General features: G+C 39.7%; 2 protein-coding genes across 4 annotated transcripts; both read right to left on the reverse strand.

Moving 5' to 3' along the window:
• Window positions 1-52: 52 nt before the first annotated feature.
• LOC121642196 (transmembrane protein 222-like) lies at window positions 53-4,340 on the reverse strand. Its single transcript, XM_041988776.1, has 6 exons — window positions 4,168-4,340; window positions 3,877-3,961; window positions 3,621-3,652; window positions 3,435-3,531; window positions 3,213-3,343; window positions 53-359 (listed from the first exon to the last, which is right to left on the reverse strand). The coding sequence occupies exons 1-6, from the start codon at window positions 4,284-4,286 to the stop codon at window positions 272-274; spliced, it is 552 nt and encodes a 183-aa protein (XP_041844710.1). The 5' UTR covers window positions 4,287-4,340; the 3' UTR covers window positions 53-271.
• Window positions 4,341-4,988: 648 nt separating this feature from the next.
• Window positions 4,989-16,436, reverse strand: wdtc1 (WD and tetratricopeptide repeats 1). Of its 3 annotated transcripts, XM_041988287.1 has the most exons (17): window positions 15,827-16,436; window positions 15,165-15,304; window positions 14,951-15,034; window positions 14,764-14,810; window positions 9,960-10,071; window positions 9,395-9,582; window positions 9,135-9,317; window positions 8,936-9,030; window positions 8,663-8,778; window positions 8,503-8,578; window positions 8,319-8,415; window positions 8,051-8,221; window positions 7,728-7,963; window positions 7,436-7,604; window positions 6,633-6,825; window positions 6,336-6,519; window positions 4,989-6,227 (listed from the first exon to the last, which is right to left on the reverse strand). In XM_041988287.1, coding segments are annotated over exons 2-17 (2,001 nt in total). In that variant the 5' UTR covers window positions 15,213-15,304; window positions 15,827-16,436; the 3' UTR covers window positions 4,989-6,225. The 3 variants fall into 3 exon arrangements, with proteins under 3 accessions (XP_041844221.1, XP_041844219.1, XP_041844220.1); XM_041988285.1 differs by having other exon boundaries at window positions 4,989-6,519; XM_041988286.1 differs by having other exon boundaries at window positions 4,989-6,519; window positions 7,436-7,601; window positions 15,827-16,435.
• Between the last annotated feature and the right edge of the window lie 1,977 nt (window positions 16,437-18,413).

The following is an 18,413-nucleotide window of genomic DNA, read 5'->3' on the forward strand; positions in this document are numbered from 1 at the left end:
GAAATAAAAACAGACAGCCCACCAATGAAAAGGAATTGTATATTATAAAGAGAAGATTTAGAAAAATTTATTGAGTTTAAAGATAAATTATATCACAATAAACAACAAATAGTGAAGTGTTGCCCTTAATTCCCCTCATACCAGATCACTACATAGCACATCACAAAATGGAATACTTTGTTTTGTTGTCTTCTTAAAACGCACCATTCACATCAGTGACAATGCATAAATAAATTATAACCAGATCCATATTCCTGAACATCTTGTTGTACTAGTGTAAATGAAATGTTAGGACAAACGTGGCGAGGACTCCGCAGAGCATAACGAAGGGCAGCCAGGTCTTCAGGAAAGCAGCCCAGCTGAGGGACAGAAAGAATGTGTTAGAGGAATCAGAAACACCTGGGGGTAAATTAAGGTGAGTGACAGAGAGGGCAAATATTAAAAGCCAAGGATGTGAGGTGTGCTGATGTATCTCATGTTCTAGCCACACAATTCTCATCCCTCTATACTCTCCTGCCTGTGTCCTACTGCCTTTCCACCCAGCCGGGAGGGAGCCCCAACAGAGAGGTGACCTCCAGCGGTGGCACAGAGGGGAGCGCTGTTGTCAGTGATGAATTACATGACTCCCCATCTGTTTAAAAGATTCTTGTGCCGTGGGAGGGTATACGCAGAGGCAGCACAAACTGTGACGCCAGTGTTCTCTATGTGGGTCAGCGGAGAATAATGAGGGGGTTCTCTGAGCCATTTGCCTCTTAATGCTTCTACAATCCAGCTGCAGAACATGTTACCAGACTGTGTACAAGTCTGGGAAGAAGAGGCTTCATTTGTGTTTGGGTCTGTTTTAACTTTGTAACTGGTCAAAGCACCGACTGCAAAGAACAGGACATTGATGATGTTAAAGGTCCCATTTTATGCAAAATTCACATTTTAAAGCTTTTCTAACATTAATATGTGTTCTCATGGCCTGTGTATGAGGCCCAAAAATTAGAAAATTTTATCTCCTCTCTCACTTACTTGCTCCACTTTTTAGCAAATGTGTGCTCAAACAGGTGAGTCTGAGATCTTTCCCTTTGTGACATCATGAAGGGAAATAACCACTGCCCCTGGTAGTGGATACTGCCATTGACCCGCCCCCCTGGCTTGCTGAGCCTGTCCTCTAAATTCACCAAGCGGGCACCAGTGAAAGCCAGAGCCTCTCCTAGAGAGGGTCGTGGACAGGCACCACTCATGAACATTTAAAGGTTCAGACACAGAAATAGCCCGTTCTCTGTAGAGCTCGCTAGAGCCACATTTGGAATGGCTGAAATTAAAGACAAAGGCTGAATTTGTGGTAATAAACTTTGAAATCAATATTGTTGGACCTCTGACACCCATATGAAATTGCTGAAAAAATGTATAATATGGGACCTTTAAATAGTAATACATTGCATTATAATGTAACAATGTATTATATTTGGTGTCTCCAATGATGGCCAATCTGTAAAAGAAAGAAGTGGAAAAAAGGGCTCTAATCTCCTTAACAGGAAGTAGACCAAGCCATTGGTTGAAGTATGTGGATGACACATGGGTGAAAATTAAGTGAACCATGTGTAAAATGCAGACTTCCACTGACTGCATCAACCACGTGAACAAGAACATCAAATTCACGTGAGAAGATGCAAACAACAGCTCACCTTTCCTGGACTGTCCTGTCCACACTATAGAGGACAGGAGCCAGGACTGAGACATCACTTCTCCCCCACCTACAAAAGAACCCTTTCAACTATCCCAAAGAGACTGACAACACATATTTAAAATTAGCACACTTAACCTCAAGTGAAACTATGGTGTAATTGTGAAAGTAAAATCATTTCCCACTTGCAAATGCATTGAGGATAAGAGCTGTTCAACAAGTTTAGGGCCTTTTTTGTCATACCTTTTATTTCACAATACACAAGTCACAGTGTTTTTATATGTAAACAAAGGGGTTTGGCATTGTCATGCTTTAAGCTTTGACTTAAAAAGATGGTGTCCGCATTCAGTACGTTGCTTTAAAACCTGTTTATATTCTTTTAGTCATGTGCAAGTTACCCATGCAATCAGACTAATACACCTCTTTACCATCATGGGTGCTGACTTCTTCAGCCCAGAGAGCACAGTGTTAGTAAATAAAAAAAGAAAATATAAGTTAGATTCATCAGCTCACAGGAAAGTTTTAAATTTTGCCTCGGCCCATCTTAAATGATCTTGATCTTGCAGAGAAAGCAGTGACATTTCTAAATCTTGCTTTTATGGATTTCTCTTTGCAGTTTGAACTTGAATCAACCTGTTTAGTGTTCCAGAGCCAATGCACTGATTTAAAAATATGTACAAGGATTTCTCTGGATGCCCTGAATCTCAATGGTAATGTTTAATTTAACTAATGATATCAGTAATTCATGTTTAGAGTAATTTCTGTTGAACTATTAGCTTCTGAATTCTTAAAAGTGTCGAATCCATCTTGGTTTTCACTTTTTCACAACCTCATTTTACTTACTCGCTGGCATCTAACTTAATTAGTTTGGAGATGTTCCATTAGGCGTTTCTAAAGTATTACAGAACCTTTCCAGTCTTATGTTGACCCATCCTATTATTTTCCATTATCAACATCTAAATGATCACAGATAAAAACATAAAAATGATCAATTAATATTCCACAGTTTCAATTTATGTTGTGTTTTTACTGTTTAATTAAACAAAATGCTTTAAAATAATTAGAAAATCTGTGCAATTTGTTTTTTCATCTTGATTTTACACAGCAGAACAACATTTATAGAAACTGAGTTGTATTCCTGATTATAACAGGGTTAACAAAGGAGCACTTTTGAGACAGATGATGGTTGTAAGAGCTGAATGAGAGCAAAAAAAAGGTTGGTGATTAAAGATGTGAACTGGCCATTTAGAGCTACAGCAAAGCAGTCAGCAAAGACTGAAATAAACAGGGATCCAATGAAGAGAGGCCATTACCAGACTAAAAGATAACCTCAGATGCTGGATATGATGGTGCAGCTTAATGGGAAGTTGCCTATAGGCTTACAAGTGCCAAAGATAATAACCTCTGTTTTATCATCACTGGGTGAAGGATTTTTCATATCCTTAGCAGAGTTCAGCTGTAAAATATGTTTGGGCTTTTTAGCAAAAATAAATAGCATTCTTGCTATGCTAAGAGGGTTAGTTGAACTAGAAATACTCACCTTACATGTTTCCCGTGAAGGAGAGACAACACACACAAGTTCACCATGTTCCAAGATGTGCTGTTGTCGTAGCGCATGAGGTTTAGGGCCATGGCAACGTGGGAATGGCAATTATCCAAGCACAGATTATGCTTCAATGAAGCAGCAGAAGAAAAAAATTATTATATTAGCAATTACTGAGTAACATATATTAATAAAAAAAACTAACTTAAACAGTCTTACCGGCCTGCATTTGTATTCTTCAGATGCATCATGCACTGCTTTGTCCCATGCTACGGCACCATTGCCACAGACTTTGTCCACATCCAGTCTCCAATATCTGCAATATTAATTTACCAGCATGTTGACTTAGATCTGTGACAAACTTGTAAATAAATAAAAATACTAAATTTTGATTGATAAACTTACTTTGTTGGTTGGCCAAATCCCATGTTGTCCTCCTGAAAAGACCATGCACATTTCAAAATCATGCATGTGAACTTATGTGACAAAAAAATGTAGTGAGTTTATGACTAAAAATACACCATGTGTCATAAATTTGATAATGTAGTAAAATTACTTTTACTCTTCGGACTAGAATGACATACAATCTTTGCATTTCAAGCTTACAGGACAATGTTGTATAATGAGGACATGAATCATTTTCAATAGCTGCTAAACTCACAGAGACAAAGTATGATCCTGCAAAATCTCGTATGATTCCCGAAGAGGTGCAGATGCCCATGTGACCAATGAAGGGAAGCACCCACCTGCAGGATGGATACACGAGTCAATTTCTCTACGTAGATAAACTATCTAATGCATTTAACGCAACAGCAATAAAACAGATATAAACAGCCAACGAGTATTAATCTGCTTTCGTGTGTTTGGAAAATAACAACCTGCCGCCCGAGCTGTAAGCTCTCACATTTGAGGCTAAGCTAGGAGGAACAGGAATAATGCGTTAGCCTCTTACGATAAAAGTGGAATAGGTGTCCAGACAATGCAGTAGGGGTATCGGCTGCTTTTCTTGTCGTTTTTTAAGAAATCACCGTGGTAGTTCATCGTTATGTCGTTATCATCCACCTCCGCCATCACAGCTTGCAGTGACGGAGGGAATATGACAGTGACGCACAGAAAGGCGGCGTCAAGCAGCTTTGAAGTGTACAAGCAGAGTCCAACAAAACGGTTGGTCCGTGAACGCAACACCGTATATTTTTACCTTCACTGCGGCGTTTGCTTTATGGTCCGTGGCAGGAATTTGAAATGTTAGGTTATCACATATGACAATACCCCCCATTTTTGTTGCTTTCATAACAAATGCTCACCTTTTTTTTTTCTAATTTTCCAGTAAAAAAAAAGATAAATGGATGTTTAATTAGTATTACTTTAACGAATTGGTAATAAATAAAAAAAATAAAAAAAGCTCTTTTTAATTTTTCCCAAGCTTGTGATCTGATTTTGTTTACAGTCTCATTTGGCAGCCACACTCACAGACTCAGTCAGTAGAGAACATAAGCATGAAAATAGCCACTACCCTTTTAAGTGAGGTCACCTCATTACTACAGTATTTGGAGCATGAGACGCTCCTCTAACTACTCCTACCAGTGATGTACATGTTTTGAGATAGTCAGCAAAACCAGGCAGAAGAGCAGACATTGATAAATGAGCATACTGCAGCTTCACCGACAGTACATCTTCCTAACCTAGAAAGCATTGTCTGTTCTGCTGTACAGCTGTTAAAATACAAAGAAGCTCACAAAGTACTATTCACAGAAAAAAAAAATACTGACGATAACGTGTTCAATCATTTTAATCTTTGTTTTCTTTTAACAAATGTTATTACAGGAATCCTCAAAAGAAAAACCAATTCATGAGTAAAGTAAAACACGTGGAAGCCTTGTGATGCATGTTGCTGAGGATCCATTTGTAAACATAATCTTTCTTGGGGGCGAAGAAGATTCAATGAGCTGCTCTCTGAGCACCAGATGTGAAGAAGCTGTGGTCTTCATTTCCTCACAGCTACGGTCAAGAAAGCCTCATAAATACTAAACACCTGACTGCAGCTGAGGATGAATGCTAGAGCCATGCAGCCAGGAACCCCATCACCCAATACTTTGCACCCATTTGTTACACAACACAAATCCACATCTGTGTCCCACTCATTCCCAACAAACTTTTGACACCAACATTTCATCTCAAATGGCATGTGCAACCAATAGGACTTAAAAAAACAGCCTTTTTCCTTCTTTAAAAATAAAAAGAAAACATTTTTCAAGAACTTGTTGAGTTGTTAATAAGCCATTGTAGTAAAAGCTCTCAACTTAAAATGAGCCAAAATTATTTTTGAATGAAACACAGAAACCAACATTAATCCTTGGCTGTTGAAATAATAGATGGTAGCCTTTGGCAGACGAAACACCTTGTTTTTCAGATCCTTGTAAACTAAACAAAGCTTATAAATACATTTAATTGGAGCAACAACTATCACGACTTGAAGAGCAACAATTAATTCTAGGCTTCCTGTGACCAAAACGCCACCTGAAAATGAGAGTTAAACTTAGTTAAATCTAAATTAACTTGCATGTGCAGACTTTCCGAGATGAGTGGGCACTGTGACACACTGCTCCATCTACAGAGCAGACAGGAGATGCAACTAAGCACTGTTTTCTGGTCGGTGATCTGATCCTCTATAGAGACTCTGAATTTGTAGCCACGCTGACCAGAACATATGTCACCTGACCCCACAATGCATGTTTCACCAACATAAACCTAAGGAGAGGTTAAGTGCTCAACTCCTCCCTTTTTTGTGAGAAACTGCGGGTGACGTGGAAGGTGTTTTCCTCACAGGTGTCACCCTGCCATCACAGGTTGGAGGGGCAGGCCGAGATGTTGTAGGTGCTCTGTAAGGGCGAGGAGGATGTTGCCTCTACTCTCTATGAATTCCTCTCCCCAAAGTTGCCTCCACAAATCCTGGCATGGGACAGCGGGGGTGATGCATAGTGCAGAGATGTGACATGACATTCACTCAATGTTCTGTCAGAGAGAGGTGCAGGAATTAAGTTTCAAACGAGAGCTGGGAGAGTGCTTTGCTTCCTAAATCCATTCAACAGAATGGAAAACTCTTTGTTTAGCTTGGCCTACACTGTACTTGTCCCTCTGAGCTGTCTTCATCATCTGAACCATCTGGGCCAACACCCCGCAGACCAGTGATGCGATAGCCCATGTTAAGCAGCATGACCTCCAGTGGATCAGCGTTCATACGCCGCTGATTTGCTTGAGCAGCTCCCTCCATGTCCTCCACTACACGTCCGTTCTCATTGTCTGTCTGCAAGTGAAGAAAACAGAGGCATTTAAAATAATTGAAATGTCACAACAACTAATTATGTAAAATACATGACAAATCCACTTCTTTTTTTCCTCTATGTACAGAAATGTTACCTCTGGTCTGGGGTTCCATAATCGAACTACAGGATCGATGCCACTAGTAGCCAGAAAGCAGTAGCTGGGGTGAGGCTGTAGGCAGTTAACTATGGATTCATCCCCCTGCAGGATCCTCACTAGATTAGTCGTCTCCTTTTCCCAGATGAAGAAAGAGCCATCATCTGAGCCGCTGACAATATACTGGCCTTTGCTGGAGAGAAAGAAAACTATTAAGCCTGCCTGATGAGCCATGTTTTTATTTTATCCACAACATTACTGGGAACAGGACTTTGTTAAACTGAGCAAGATATTCTGGTGTACGAGGTTCATAAAAGAAAACCAGATAGGAAACCAGATAAAGTGAAGGTTCAACAACAATTTGTCATATTCAACAAATTATATTTGATCAGTTGTTTAGTGAAAGACTAAATGTTGGTCTTCTGGACAAGTGGACCATTTTCATCAATATCAGATCATAAAAATTATTGTTACAGCATGGCCCATAATGGTTTTTACTGAGCAAGTCTGTGTATGAATGCAGGCGTGTGCTTTGTTTGTTAAAATTATAAAATGTGCCTGAGAGAGTCAAATTGCAATTCTACACAAAAAGAGGGGGGAAAAAAAGTAAACTGTACATTTTGAAACAAGACTGAAACCCAGTGTTTTCCATCTTTAAAAGGGTGATTTAGCAATGACTTAGTGGGCAACAAACTTGTCTTGTTTTGTCTTCACTGTGACAAAACATAAGAATTGTTCACATCACACAGCTGATGACTGCCACCTAGTGAGGCAAGGGTAAACTGTCAGGGAGATATACTGACCTTCCAAAGAAGTTGGCCTCTTTGATGTCAGTGGTGGTGTTACAGTGACCACAGTATCTGTGCTTGTAATCAAAACTGCGCTCTCTCAACACCAACTCATCCTCAGGAATGGACTCTTTCCGGGTGAAAGAGTGAAATCGGTTGGAGCTGTTGGCCTTCTTATCTTCTGCTGAAAACAAAGAATAAAATCAAATAAAAGACAAAAGAAGACAAAATAAAATAAAAAAAAATTCCAGGTCTGTCACATGCAATTTCAAATGAATCAGCCAAATAGTATTTGACTATTTCCCACCTGATTCTGACTTGGAGAAAAGAGCGGCCTTGATGTCTTTATCTAAGGCATCACAGGCATTGCTGTGTGCCTGCTCTGGAAACTTTCCTTTGAAATCATCCAGACATTCAAGAGCCTCAGTCACATACTTCAGCTCAAACAGACACCGTGCCAGCCTGAAATGTGCTTTCAGATGGCTGGGGTTTAGTGTCAGAGCCTTCACACAGTCCCTGAGGGCATCATAATGGTCTCCATCCCTGGGAATCACAGACCCAAATAAATAGTAGTTAACTGATTATGAATCCTTCAAAATAAACTGAATCATGTAAAACTATGATACCTACCACTTGCGTTTCATATAAGCTGCTGCCCGGTTCCCATACAGCATAGCATTGCTGCTGGCCTCATGGATGCCTAAACTATACAGCTGGATGGCCTGTGTCCACTGCTGGTGGGCAAATGCATCATTTGCTTGTTGCTTTATTTTCTCCAAGTGAGGAGGAAGCTCAGTAGAACTAAAACAATTAGGCAAGAGGAAGAAGTAAACATTTTTCAGAATAACTTCACATCACAAACAAGGCAATAATAAAAAAAGAAAGAAATAACTGGTACCTAGAGTGCATTTTATTTCCAGCAAAGCAAATGTGGCTGGATGGCAAGTGAATTCCATTGGAGACGCCATTTGTTGTCTTTCCATTCTGCACATCTCCTGGAACACAAAAGTTACAGACATTATCATGACATACTTCCTTTAATTTAGATTAAAGTGTTATTCAGTATTGCGGGAAAGATTTACCTGTTGATGACTGGCATTTTTTTGGAAGCAAGAATGTATACGGCCTTTGCTTAAACGTCAAATCAAACAGATACACCTGAAAAGACCATAAAAATAAACAATCAAATCAGATTAATAATAATCCACTCAACCATTTAGGATTTGTTTTAGGATACATTACCTGTTCCCCACCCATGTTAACAAGCAGCTCAGTGCCATCTGGGCTGAAGGTAACATATGTGGCCACCAGCACCCTCAGGCGGTTCTTATAGTCAGAATGTTTTACTGGCAGGTGCCCTGAAGCATTCACATAGAAAATCATATTATAAAAGCACACCCTTCCTAGCTAACATTTCTTCAAAATAACATATCTTCAAGACTTTTCCCAATCAGTGAACTGTTACTAGTTCCCCATGAATTAATCTGCTACTAAACAGTGAAACTTTATACACACCTGCTACATAATATTGCCCAGCACCATCTGGAATGGGCTTCTGCCTTTCACAAAATGTGTGCACAGCTGCTGATGTGCTCTGACTCAAAGATTTCCTGTGTAAAAAACATACAGGACTTTAAAATCCAGTTGTGTTGTGTCAAAGCTGACCTGAAAAACATGGGAAATGTTGAATAATGGCATCAAAAATCAAATTAACCTGTAATTGTGTATCATCCTGATGTCATAGAGGCGAACAAAAGGCCCATTGGCTCCCACAGCCAGGTAGTTGTTGTCCCGTGGGTTGACCGCTAGACACTTGGCCTCAACCAGCTGACCACAGAACTCTGTCAGGTCAATTAGCACCTCAGAGTGTTTACTGCTCTCCCGCAGGTCATACTGTCTGTAGTAAATGTGTTGCAAAATATATTATTGTGAATTCCTTGGACTTTTATTAATTTGTGATTTCTGGGATCTTACCTGATGATGCCATCTTCTGCAGCACTCCAGAAGGTGTTGGGCCACATGGGTGCTGTGGCGATGCGTTTAACTCTGTTGGTATGATCAGAAAACATATGGATAGTTTCCTTCACGGTCAGGTCATGTACGTGGACCTTTGTGTCGGCCGCGCCTGTTACCAAGATCCTGTCCCCTGAGTGAGGGAGGAACTGAATGGACAGATAAAAACACCAGAATAAGTTGATAAGCACAAACACAATGTTTCACAAAGGTCTGGTGCTCTAATTGGTAGTAATAACCTACCACACTTTGACAATATTAAGCCATTTACACAGACAACAGTCTATTTATATTTCCATTTTTTGCTGTCTTTGTCTCAACAACTTTAAACAAAAAAACAAAAACACACCATTCTACTGTGTAACATGTTTTCCTCAGTATTTGACCTTAAGACAGAGCAACATATCTTACCATTATAACCCAACATCATAACAAGGGCTCAACTTTTCTTAGTGCAGCTTTACTGATACTACACACACAGCATCAATCACTTTAGTCATACAACCACATAATACTTCCATCTCACCTTGACAGAGAATATATTTGCTGCATGACCTGTGTGCATAGTTGTAAGCTTCTTGTGTCTGAATGGATCCCAGATGATAGCATGTTGATCATCTGAACCTGAAGCCAGCAAGCTGAAAATCAAAAGAATCACATAGAAAAGTCAAGCAACATTTGTGCAGATCCGTTAAGACTGACACCAGAAATCTTGTTTTGTCAGATTTGTCTACAACAGTAGAGTGATAGTAGTGTCTGTATGATCAGCAATTACCTGCATAAATCATGAACAGACTTACTGTCATCTTTTTTTTTTTTTTAACTAATGTATATTATTTTGGTGATTTAAGTTGGGCCTTTTTGGGCACTCCTACCACTAACAGGCAGAATGTAGAGAACATGGAGGCTCTATTGTTTTGTTTATGCTTATTCCAGTGGCCAGAATATATCTAAAAATAAGTATTTTTTTAATGTTAAATATACAATTGTAAAACTAACATGGTTATAATTGCATTAACAGTACCCTGGGTATATTTTCTGCATGTCAACATCGTTTTCTGCAAGCAACAAAGTAAGCTTTTATTTTGTTTTTAGATTTCGATATACTGTCCAGAGTAATCTGGAATAAATAAGGATGCTGTAGCATGCACAAACCCAATTCCAAAAAAGTAGGGACGATGTGTAAAATGAAAAATAAAAACAGAATGCAAGGATATGGATTTCTTATAAACCCACATTTTATTCGTAAAAGAACATAAACAGCATATCAGCTATGGACACTGAGACATTTTACCATTTCATGTTAAAAATAAGCTAATTTTGAATTCAATGGCAGCAAAACAATTATTAAAAATAAAATAAAAAAACAGAATGGGGCAACAAGAAGTTGGAAAAGCAAGTGACACAAATAAAAAACAACTGGAGGAGTATTTGACAGCTAATTAGAATAACTGCCAACAGATCAGTAACAGGACTGGGAAAAGCCTCTCAGATGTAAATACCAGCAGACGTTCACCAATCTTCAAGAAACTGCATTTAAAAATTGTGACAATTTCCTAGAAATGTTCAAAAATGTAATGTAAAATCAATTCATCTACAGAATAACAAATGGAAGAATCTCTGTGCATGAGAAAAGGTTGAAAAAAGGACACTCACAATCTTCAGCACTGCATTTAAAAACAGGCTTGATTTTCTCCTGGAAAGCACTGCATGTGCTCATAAATCCCTATCAGTGAACATAGTCTGCCATGCAGTCCACAAATGCAGGTTAAAACCCCATCATGCAAAAAAGAATCCATATGTAAACACCATCTAAACATGCTGCAGTCTTCTCGGGGCTAAAGCTCATTTAAAATGATCTGAGGTTACGAGGAAAACTATTCTGTGGTCAGTTTGATCAAAATTTGAAAATCCTTTTGGAAACCATGGATGATGTCTCCTTCAATTTTCATTCTAGTGGTAGCAAGAGACGGAGTCTACAACCCACACAAGTGGCTCAGGTAGTGCAGCTCATCCAGGATGGCACATCAATGTGAGCTGTGGCAAGAAGGTTTGCTGTGTCTGTCAGCGTAGTGTCCAGAGCATGGAGGCACTACCAGGAGACAGGTCAGTACATCAGGAGACGTGGAGGAGGCCATAGGAGGGCAACAACCCAGCAGCAGGACAGCTACCTCGGTCCTTTGTGCAAGGAGGAACAGGAGGAGCACTGCCAGAGCCCTGCAACATGACCTCCAGCAGGCCACAAATGTGCATGTGTCTGCTCAAATGGTCAGAAACAGACTCCATGAGGGTGGTATGAGGGTCCGACGTTCATAGATGGGGGATGTGTTTACAGCCCTTACACCGTGCAGGTCGTTTGGCATTTGTCAGAGAACACCAAGATTGGCAACTTCGCCACTGGCGCCCTGTGCTCTTCACAGATGAAAGCGGGTTCACACTGAGCACATGTGACAGACTTGAGTCAGGAGACGCCGTGGAGAACGTTCTGCTGCCTACAACATCCTCCAACATGACCGGCTTGGCAGTGGGTCAGTAATGGTGTGGGGTGGCATTTCTTTAGGGGGGCCGCACAGCCCTCCATGTGCTCACCAGAGGTAGCTTGACTGCCATTAGGTACCGAGATGAGATCCTCAGACCCCTTGTGAGACCATATGCTGGCGCGGTTGGCCCTGGGTTCCTCCTAATGCAAGACAATGCTAGACCTCATGTGACTGGAGTGTGTCAGCAGTTCCTGCAAGACGAAGGCACTGATGCTATGGACTGGCCCGCCAGTTCCCCAGACCTGAATCCAACTGAGCACATCTGGGACATCATGTCTCGCTCCATCCACCAACGCCACGTTGCACCACAGACTGTCCAGGAGTTGGCGGTTGCTTTAGTCCAGGTCCGGGAGGAGAGCCCTCAGGAGACCATCTGCCACCTCATCAGGAGCATGCCCAGGCGTTGTAGAGAGGTCATACAGGCACGTGGAGGCCACGCACACTACTGAGCCTCATTCTGACTTGTTTTAAGGACATTTCATCAAAGTTTAATCAACTTGTAGTGTGTTTTTCCACTTTAATTTTGAGTGTGACTCCAAATCCAGACCTCCATGGGTTAATAAATGTGATTACCAATGACAGTTTTTGTGTGTTTTTGTCAGCACATTCAACTATATAAAGAACAAAGTGTTTAATAAGAATATTTCATTCATATAGATCTAGAATGTGTTATTTTAGTGTTCCCTTTATTTTTTTGAGCAGTGTATTGTATTATGCAAAGTGAGAGATTTCCATAATTTATTGGTTATAGATTTGATGATTATGGCTTTACAGCTTATGAAAACCCAAAAATCTAAATGTCAGAAAATTAGAATAGTGTGAAAAGGTTCAATGTTGTAGCCTCTAAGTGCCACACTCTATTCAGCTAATTAATCCAAAACACCTGAAAGGACTCCTGAGCATTTAAATAGTCTCAGTCTATTTCAGTAAAATTCACAGTCATGGGGAAGGTTGCTGACACAACAGTTGTGCAGAAAACCATCATTAACACCCTCCACAAGGAGGGAAAGCCTCAAAAGGTAATTGCCAAAGAAGTTGGATGCTCTGAAAATGCTGAATCAAAGCACATCAATAAAAAAGTTGAGTGGACGGGAAAAGTGTGGAAGAAAAAGGCGCACAACCAGCAGGGATGACTGCAGCCTGGAGAGGATAGTCAGGAAAAGGCCATTTAAAAATGTGGGGGAGCTTCATAAGGAGTGGACTGAGGCTGGAGTTGGTGCTTCGAGGGCCACCGTACACAGACGGATCCTGGACATGGGCTTCAAATGTTGTATTCGTCTTGTCATGTCTCTCCTGAACAAAACACAATGTCAGAAGCATCTTACCTGGGCTAAAGAAAAAATTAACTGGCTTGCTAAGCAACGGTCCAAAGTGCGCTTTTCCAATGAGAACAAATTTAGCATCTCATTTGATAATCAAGGTCCCAGAGTCTGGAGGAAGAATGGAGAGGCAACAATCAAAGACACATAAAGGGTAGTGTACAGTTTCCACAGTCTGTGTTGATTTGTGGAGCCCTGTCATCTGCTGGTGTTGGTCCACTGTGCTTTATTAAGTCCAGAGTCAATGCAGCCGTCTACCAGGGGATTTTACCGCACTTCGTGCTTCCTTCAGCAGAAAAGCTTTTTGGGGATGCTGACTTTATTTTCCAGCAGGACTTGGCACCTGATCACACTGCCAAAAGAACCAAGACCTGGTTCAATGACCAAGGGATTACTGAACTTGATTGGCTAGCAAACTCTCCTGACCTGAACCCCACAGAAAATCTATGAATCATTGCCAAGAGAAAGATGAGCCAAATGTGACTGAACAATGCAGAAGAGTTGAAGGCCGCTATTGAAGCATCCTGGTCTTCCATTACACCCCAGCAGTGCCACAGCCCGATAACATCCACGCCACGCCGCAATGAGGCAGTAATTGATGCAAAAGGGGCTCAAACCAAGTACTGAGTTGATATGTATGACTATACTCTTCAGATGGTCAACATTTCTGTATTCAAAATCCTTTTTAAAAATTTTATGTAATATTCTAATTTTCAGAGATTGATTTTTGTGCTTTTATATTCTGTAAGCAATAATCATCAAAATGATAAATAAATGCTTGAAATATCCCACTTTGCTTGTAACAAGTTTATATATTAGTTTCCCCTTTTCAGTTGAATAACAAAAATAAAGTTTTGTGGGATATTCTATTTTTTCTTTTTAGTTTCATATGCATTTCAACAAAGTGATGCTAAACCGCATACTTTATCCGTCTCAACAACAACATGAATTTGCAGGAGAAGAGTCTGTGTCCTGAACAGTCCTGCCTGCAGCCCAGCCTTTTCACCACAAGTAAACAGTTGGCACAGCATTAAATAAAAAAAAAAAAAAAAAAAAAAAAAACACTAGCAATGTAGGCCCAGGACTATTGAGCAGCTAGGATCCTGAATTAGAAAAGAATTAGAGAATATTCCTCTCCTAATCCAAAAGCAACTGGTCTCCTCAATTAATAGACATTAACAGACAGTTATAAAAGAAAAGGGGATGTTACACAAATGGCAAACATCCCCGTTTATATATCACATAGTGTCCCAACTTTTTTTGGAATTGGGGATGTAAAACACCTCATGCTGAAAAAGACTATATTGGTGAGGTTTGTGAGAAAATATAACTGTACACAACAAACCAGAAACCTAAGATACATGAATCACTATGTATATCATTTTATAAATTGTCATTTATCAGTGAAAGAATCTAAATATGATCAAAACCAGGGTCCAGTGAATAGTACACAGTTAGTTAGAAGACTTACTCTCCTTGTTCGTTCCATTCCAAGCAGTTCACACAGCCAGTATGGCCCTGTTGAAACAGGTGATATTCACTGTCAGAAAAAAACTGTAACTACATAGAAATATCATGTAATGCGTCCCTTTTTTTTTAACAACTATCTGGATTTATGTGGACACTTATTTTAAAAAAAATTGCATGCTATCAATGACCTGAAGTTCAGCCTCCAGTCCAAGTCTCTTGATAAAAGAGTCGGTCACATGATGAAACCGTTGGAAGCCTGACGCTCTGTTGTCCTGAAGACAATAATAAACATCTCCATCAGTACATGAGAAAATCTATGGCGATGGTTAAATCCCTATTGTATATAGTAAACACATCGGATGACGGGCAGATTCAGGTCGTGCCCCAGGTTTGGTTACTTACCCTGATTTGCCGGTGTATGATATCTCTGGTAATGTTGACAGTAGTCATGGCCTCACCGCAAAACGTAAATTAAGTTCTGGGCTGGAGGGTTCCAGGGGTCAGGACTCAGATGACATTTATTCCTCTTTGTTGTGACTAAGCTGCAAAGACGTTGATAGTACTGAATAATAAATTTGATCGTGCATCCCAGGCTTGAGGGCGCAGTTCCGTTGTCATAAGGCTAATTTCAGGCAGTTGGATTACTTGGATTGGAGTACAATGTGTTCCCCAGTTTAAACATAAACAAATCAGATAACGCTAGCCGATTTACAGACTTTGCTCACCCCAGTGCCAGCAAGAGTTTGCTTTGCTCCCGTTAGAGGAACCCTAAAGAGCATCAACAAGCACAGTTAATTAGCTGACTAGCAATTGTTAGTGACGCAGATCTGTCAACAATCGTGCTTTAACCACAACACCTACAATAGTCTAAATATTAAAGCGCTGTTAGCCTACCAGAATCTTTAGACACCCATACACCAGGCCTTTAAGAGACCTGTCGTTCACCAAGTAGCTGCCGTTAGCGGATCAGCGTTACCTTGCTAGCTAAACAAAACGTCCACTTCGTATAACGTAAATAATTGCAGTGCTTTAATTTCAATTTACGACAGCTAAATAAACCTTACCGCTGCCCTTGAAGTAGAAAGACTTCTGTCAAGAAATGTCCATTTAACAAAAGTCACACATAACACTCTATAAGAGTTTGTTGACAGGATTCACGCTAATACCTCTCTCACTTGAACACAAACCTCCCACTGGAGATAATCACGCAACTCAGTTCCGCCTGTTAGAAAAGAGAAAACACTTCCGGCGTGCATGTTTTTCAAAATAAAGCCTCACACCTCAGTCTCATGATGGTCACACACTGCTGTGGGATGCCATCCCGTTTTCAACCAGCATTTGTCAAAAGTCATCTGGTGTGGTTGTGTTGGTCACTCTGGCACAAGCAGCACATATAAGGTGATCTCACAAGCTTTCAGTGGGGTTAAGGCCAGGACTGAAGACAGGCCATTCCATCCTCTTTACTCACAAATTTTGGAGGTAGTATTTCACTCTGCTGGGAAGCACCGAATAGAGTTCTGTCCCAGACTGTGAAAATATGGGATTGCCACTGGTTGCAGAATATCATTTCTCTGCATCTAGACTGTCCCCAATGATGACATGCCTTATTTTTCCAGTGAGTTAGATGCTGCTCCACATCATCACACTGCCTCCAATAAAAGCAGTTACCCTGTTGGTGCAGAAATCAGCATCTTGTTTGTTGTACCTTTTCCACACATTAACCCTACAATTCCAAATGACCACTGTAGTAGGGCTCATGGTGACAGGTGCTGCTGATCAAGTACTTATCAGGCACCTAATTGTAATCCCCAACAGTACCAGAAGTTAAAAACAAAAGTCAAAAGCAGAATAAGCTGTTTGGCATTAGCAAGTTTTTCATGGGTGCAACCCACATACTCAACTCTACTGCTCATCCCACATATGCTTTTTCCTTACAAATGTGGCACCATTTAAAAGCTAAATAAACAGGCTTTCTGACAGTATAAGATTTATTGCCAAGTGTTGTTACCAAAAATAAATAATTGACCAAATGCAAATTTCCTTAGTTTTTGTGCAAGGTCTACATACCAAAACAGATCAATAAATGAATGAACATATGATTCAATAAAGAGTGACAGCTAACTTTTATACAACAAATAAGAGAGTAAATGAAAATGACAAAATGTGAATCAAAGGCCTAATAAAGGGCTACAGTCCTAGCAGAATGCTATCCCCACTATATGACTTGCCAGTCCTGAGTTACATTAATACATGAGAGAGTACATGCCAAGATGCTTGTTTTACTTTATAGGGAATTGTAAAAGATTTGTCAGATGAGTTCATATACTAAGCAAAGAAGATTGTCTGGTGTTTTGAGAAAAGCAACAAACATGGACCCGTTCTTTTTGCTTACCAGCAAAAGGAAAAGGACATCTACTTTAAACCACAGCTGTTAAATGTAAAGATGAAAAGTAACTCTCTGAGAATGGCATTTTCTAAAAATGTTTTTCTTTAATTTATCTATGGTTGGAAGTGTCCAATTTCTAAAAAAAGTTTTAAATAAGAGTTGGTGAAAATAAAGTGCCTTTAAAAACCTGGTGGGGGAGTGGTTTCTTAGTGGTTGCAGAGGTGGATTTGGGTGGATTTTGAAGTTACTTCTGTCATCTGTAAGTTTTTTTTTCTTTCTCCCACTGAAAGTCAATGCCCAAAACACCTGTCTTCTGTGGTGTGTTTTTGTCTTGCATTAAAGACGATGCCTCTTTCAGGAATGTATAAACAATTTTTGGTAAAGACAGAAAAAAAGGGTTATTACTGCTGTCACATCAATCAGTAAGACTTAAAATGCACATTTTGTTATAGCTACTTTAACCCTTTTTGTGTTGTTTTTTTATTTTATTTTTTAAAATGTTATGTTTTAATTTATTATTTGAAATATTACATGTTCATATTATAGATACTGATGCATCTATATTAAGATACATCTATGTTAAGAGAAAAATTATCAAGAGAGACTATTGGTTAGTTATATCATTGGGATGTCACCACTGGTGATACATTTCACCTATTTTAAACATAGGAATATACTATAATATTGCTAGACGATATTTTTTTTATCACTCAGTAAAATCAAATAAAATCAAATGAATCCTGATTTGTATCAGTAGGGTAGGGCTGGGGTTGAGATTTTAAGTCCAAACGTCCTACATCAGACCTGTTTAATTTTAATTAACTTTATTCAGGTGGACATGGAAAAGCAGCTGTAATTTAAATGTGGCTGGTAAAATTAGTGGAATATTCTGGCACACTAAATAGCTTATTCACTTCCACCAAACTGAATTGAGTAGTAGGGGACATTAATGCTACCAATGGCAATGTCATACTAGCAGTAAATATTACACTTATATGCACTTAAGTTTTGACCACGGTAGCCATCTATAATCCGTGTACATACCACATTTATTTTAAATTCGTTTAATTGATCTGAACGTCTTGTCCCCTGGAAAACCGTTCTTACAGTTTATTCTAGCCTTCTCAGCGTGTCTGGCTTGGGTTGGTTCGTTTTGTCTTACTGTGGCAGTACGTCATCATATGACAAAGTAAACGTTGTCGTCTTGTGGCGTTTGCAGAAATATGCCACGAAGAGTCATTAAACACTGACTAAACACTGACAGT

Source organism: Melanotaenia boesemani, chromosome 6, assembly GCF_017639745.1.
Source record: "Melanotaenia boesemani isolate fMelBoe1 chromosome 6, fMelBoe1.pri, whole genome shotgun sequence".
In the NCBI taxonomy this organism is placed as follows: domain Eukaryota; kingdom Metazoa; phylum Chordata; class Actinopteri; order Atheriniformes; family Melanotaeniidae; genus Melanotaenia; species Melanotaenia boesemani.

Coding starts and splice junctions, on each gene's coding strand:
- LOC121642196 (XM_041988776.1), bottom strand. CDS start 4,286: ATGGCGGAGGTGGATGATAACGACATAACGATGAACTACCACGGTGAT. Junction 3,962..4,167: donor ACACCTATTCCACTTTTATC/GTAAGAGGCTAA, acceptor TCCATCCTGCAG/GTGGGTGCTTCCCTTCATTG. Junction 3,344..3,434: donor AAGAATACAAATGCAGGCCG/GTAAGACTGTTT, acceptor GCTTCATTGAAG/CATAATCTGTGCTTGGATAA.
- wdtc1 (XM_041988285.1), bottom strand. CDS start 15,212: ATGACTACTGTCAACATTACCAGAGATATCATACACCGGCAAATCAGG. Junction 8,579..8,662: donor TTAACATGGGTGGGGAACAG/GTAATGTATCCT, acceptor TGGTCTTTTCAG/GTGTATCTGTTTGATTTGAC. Junction 6,520..6,632: donor TATGGAACCCCAGACCAGAG/GTAACATTTCTG, acceptor CTTCACTTGCAG/ACAGACAATGAGAACGGACG.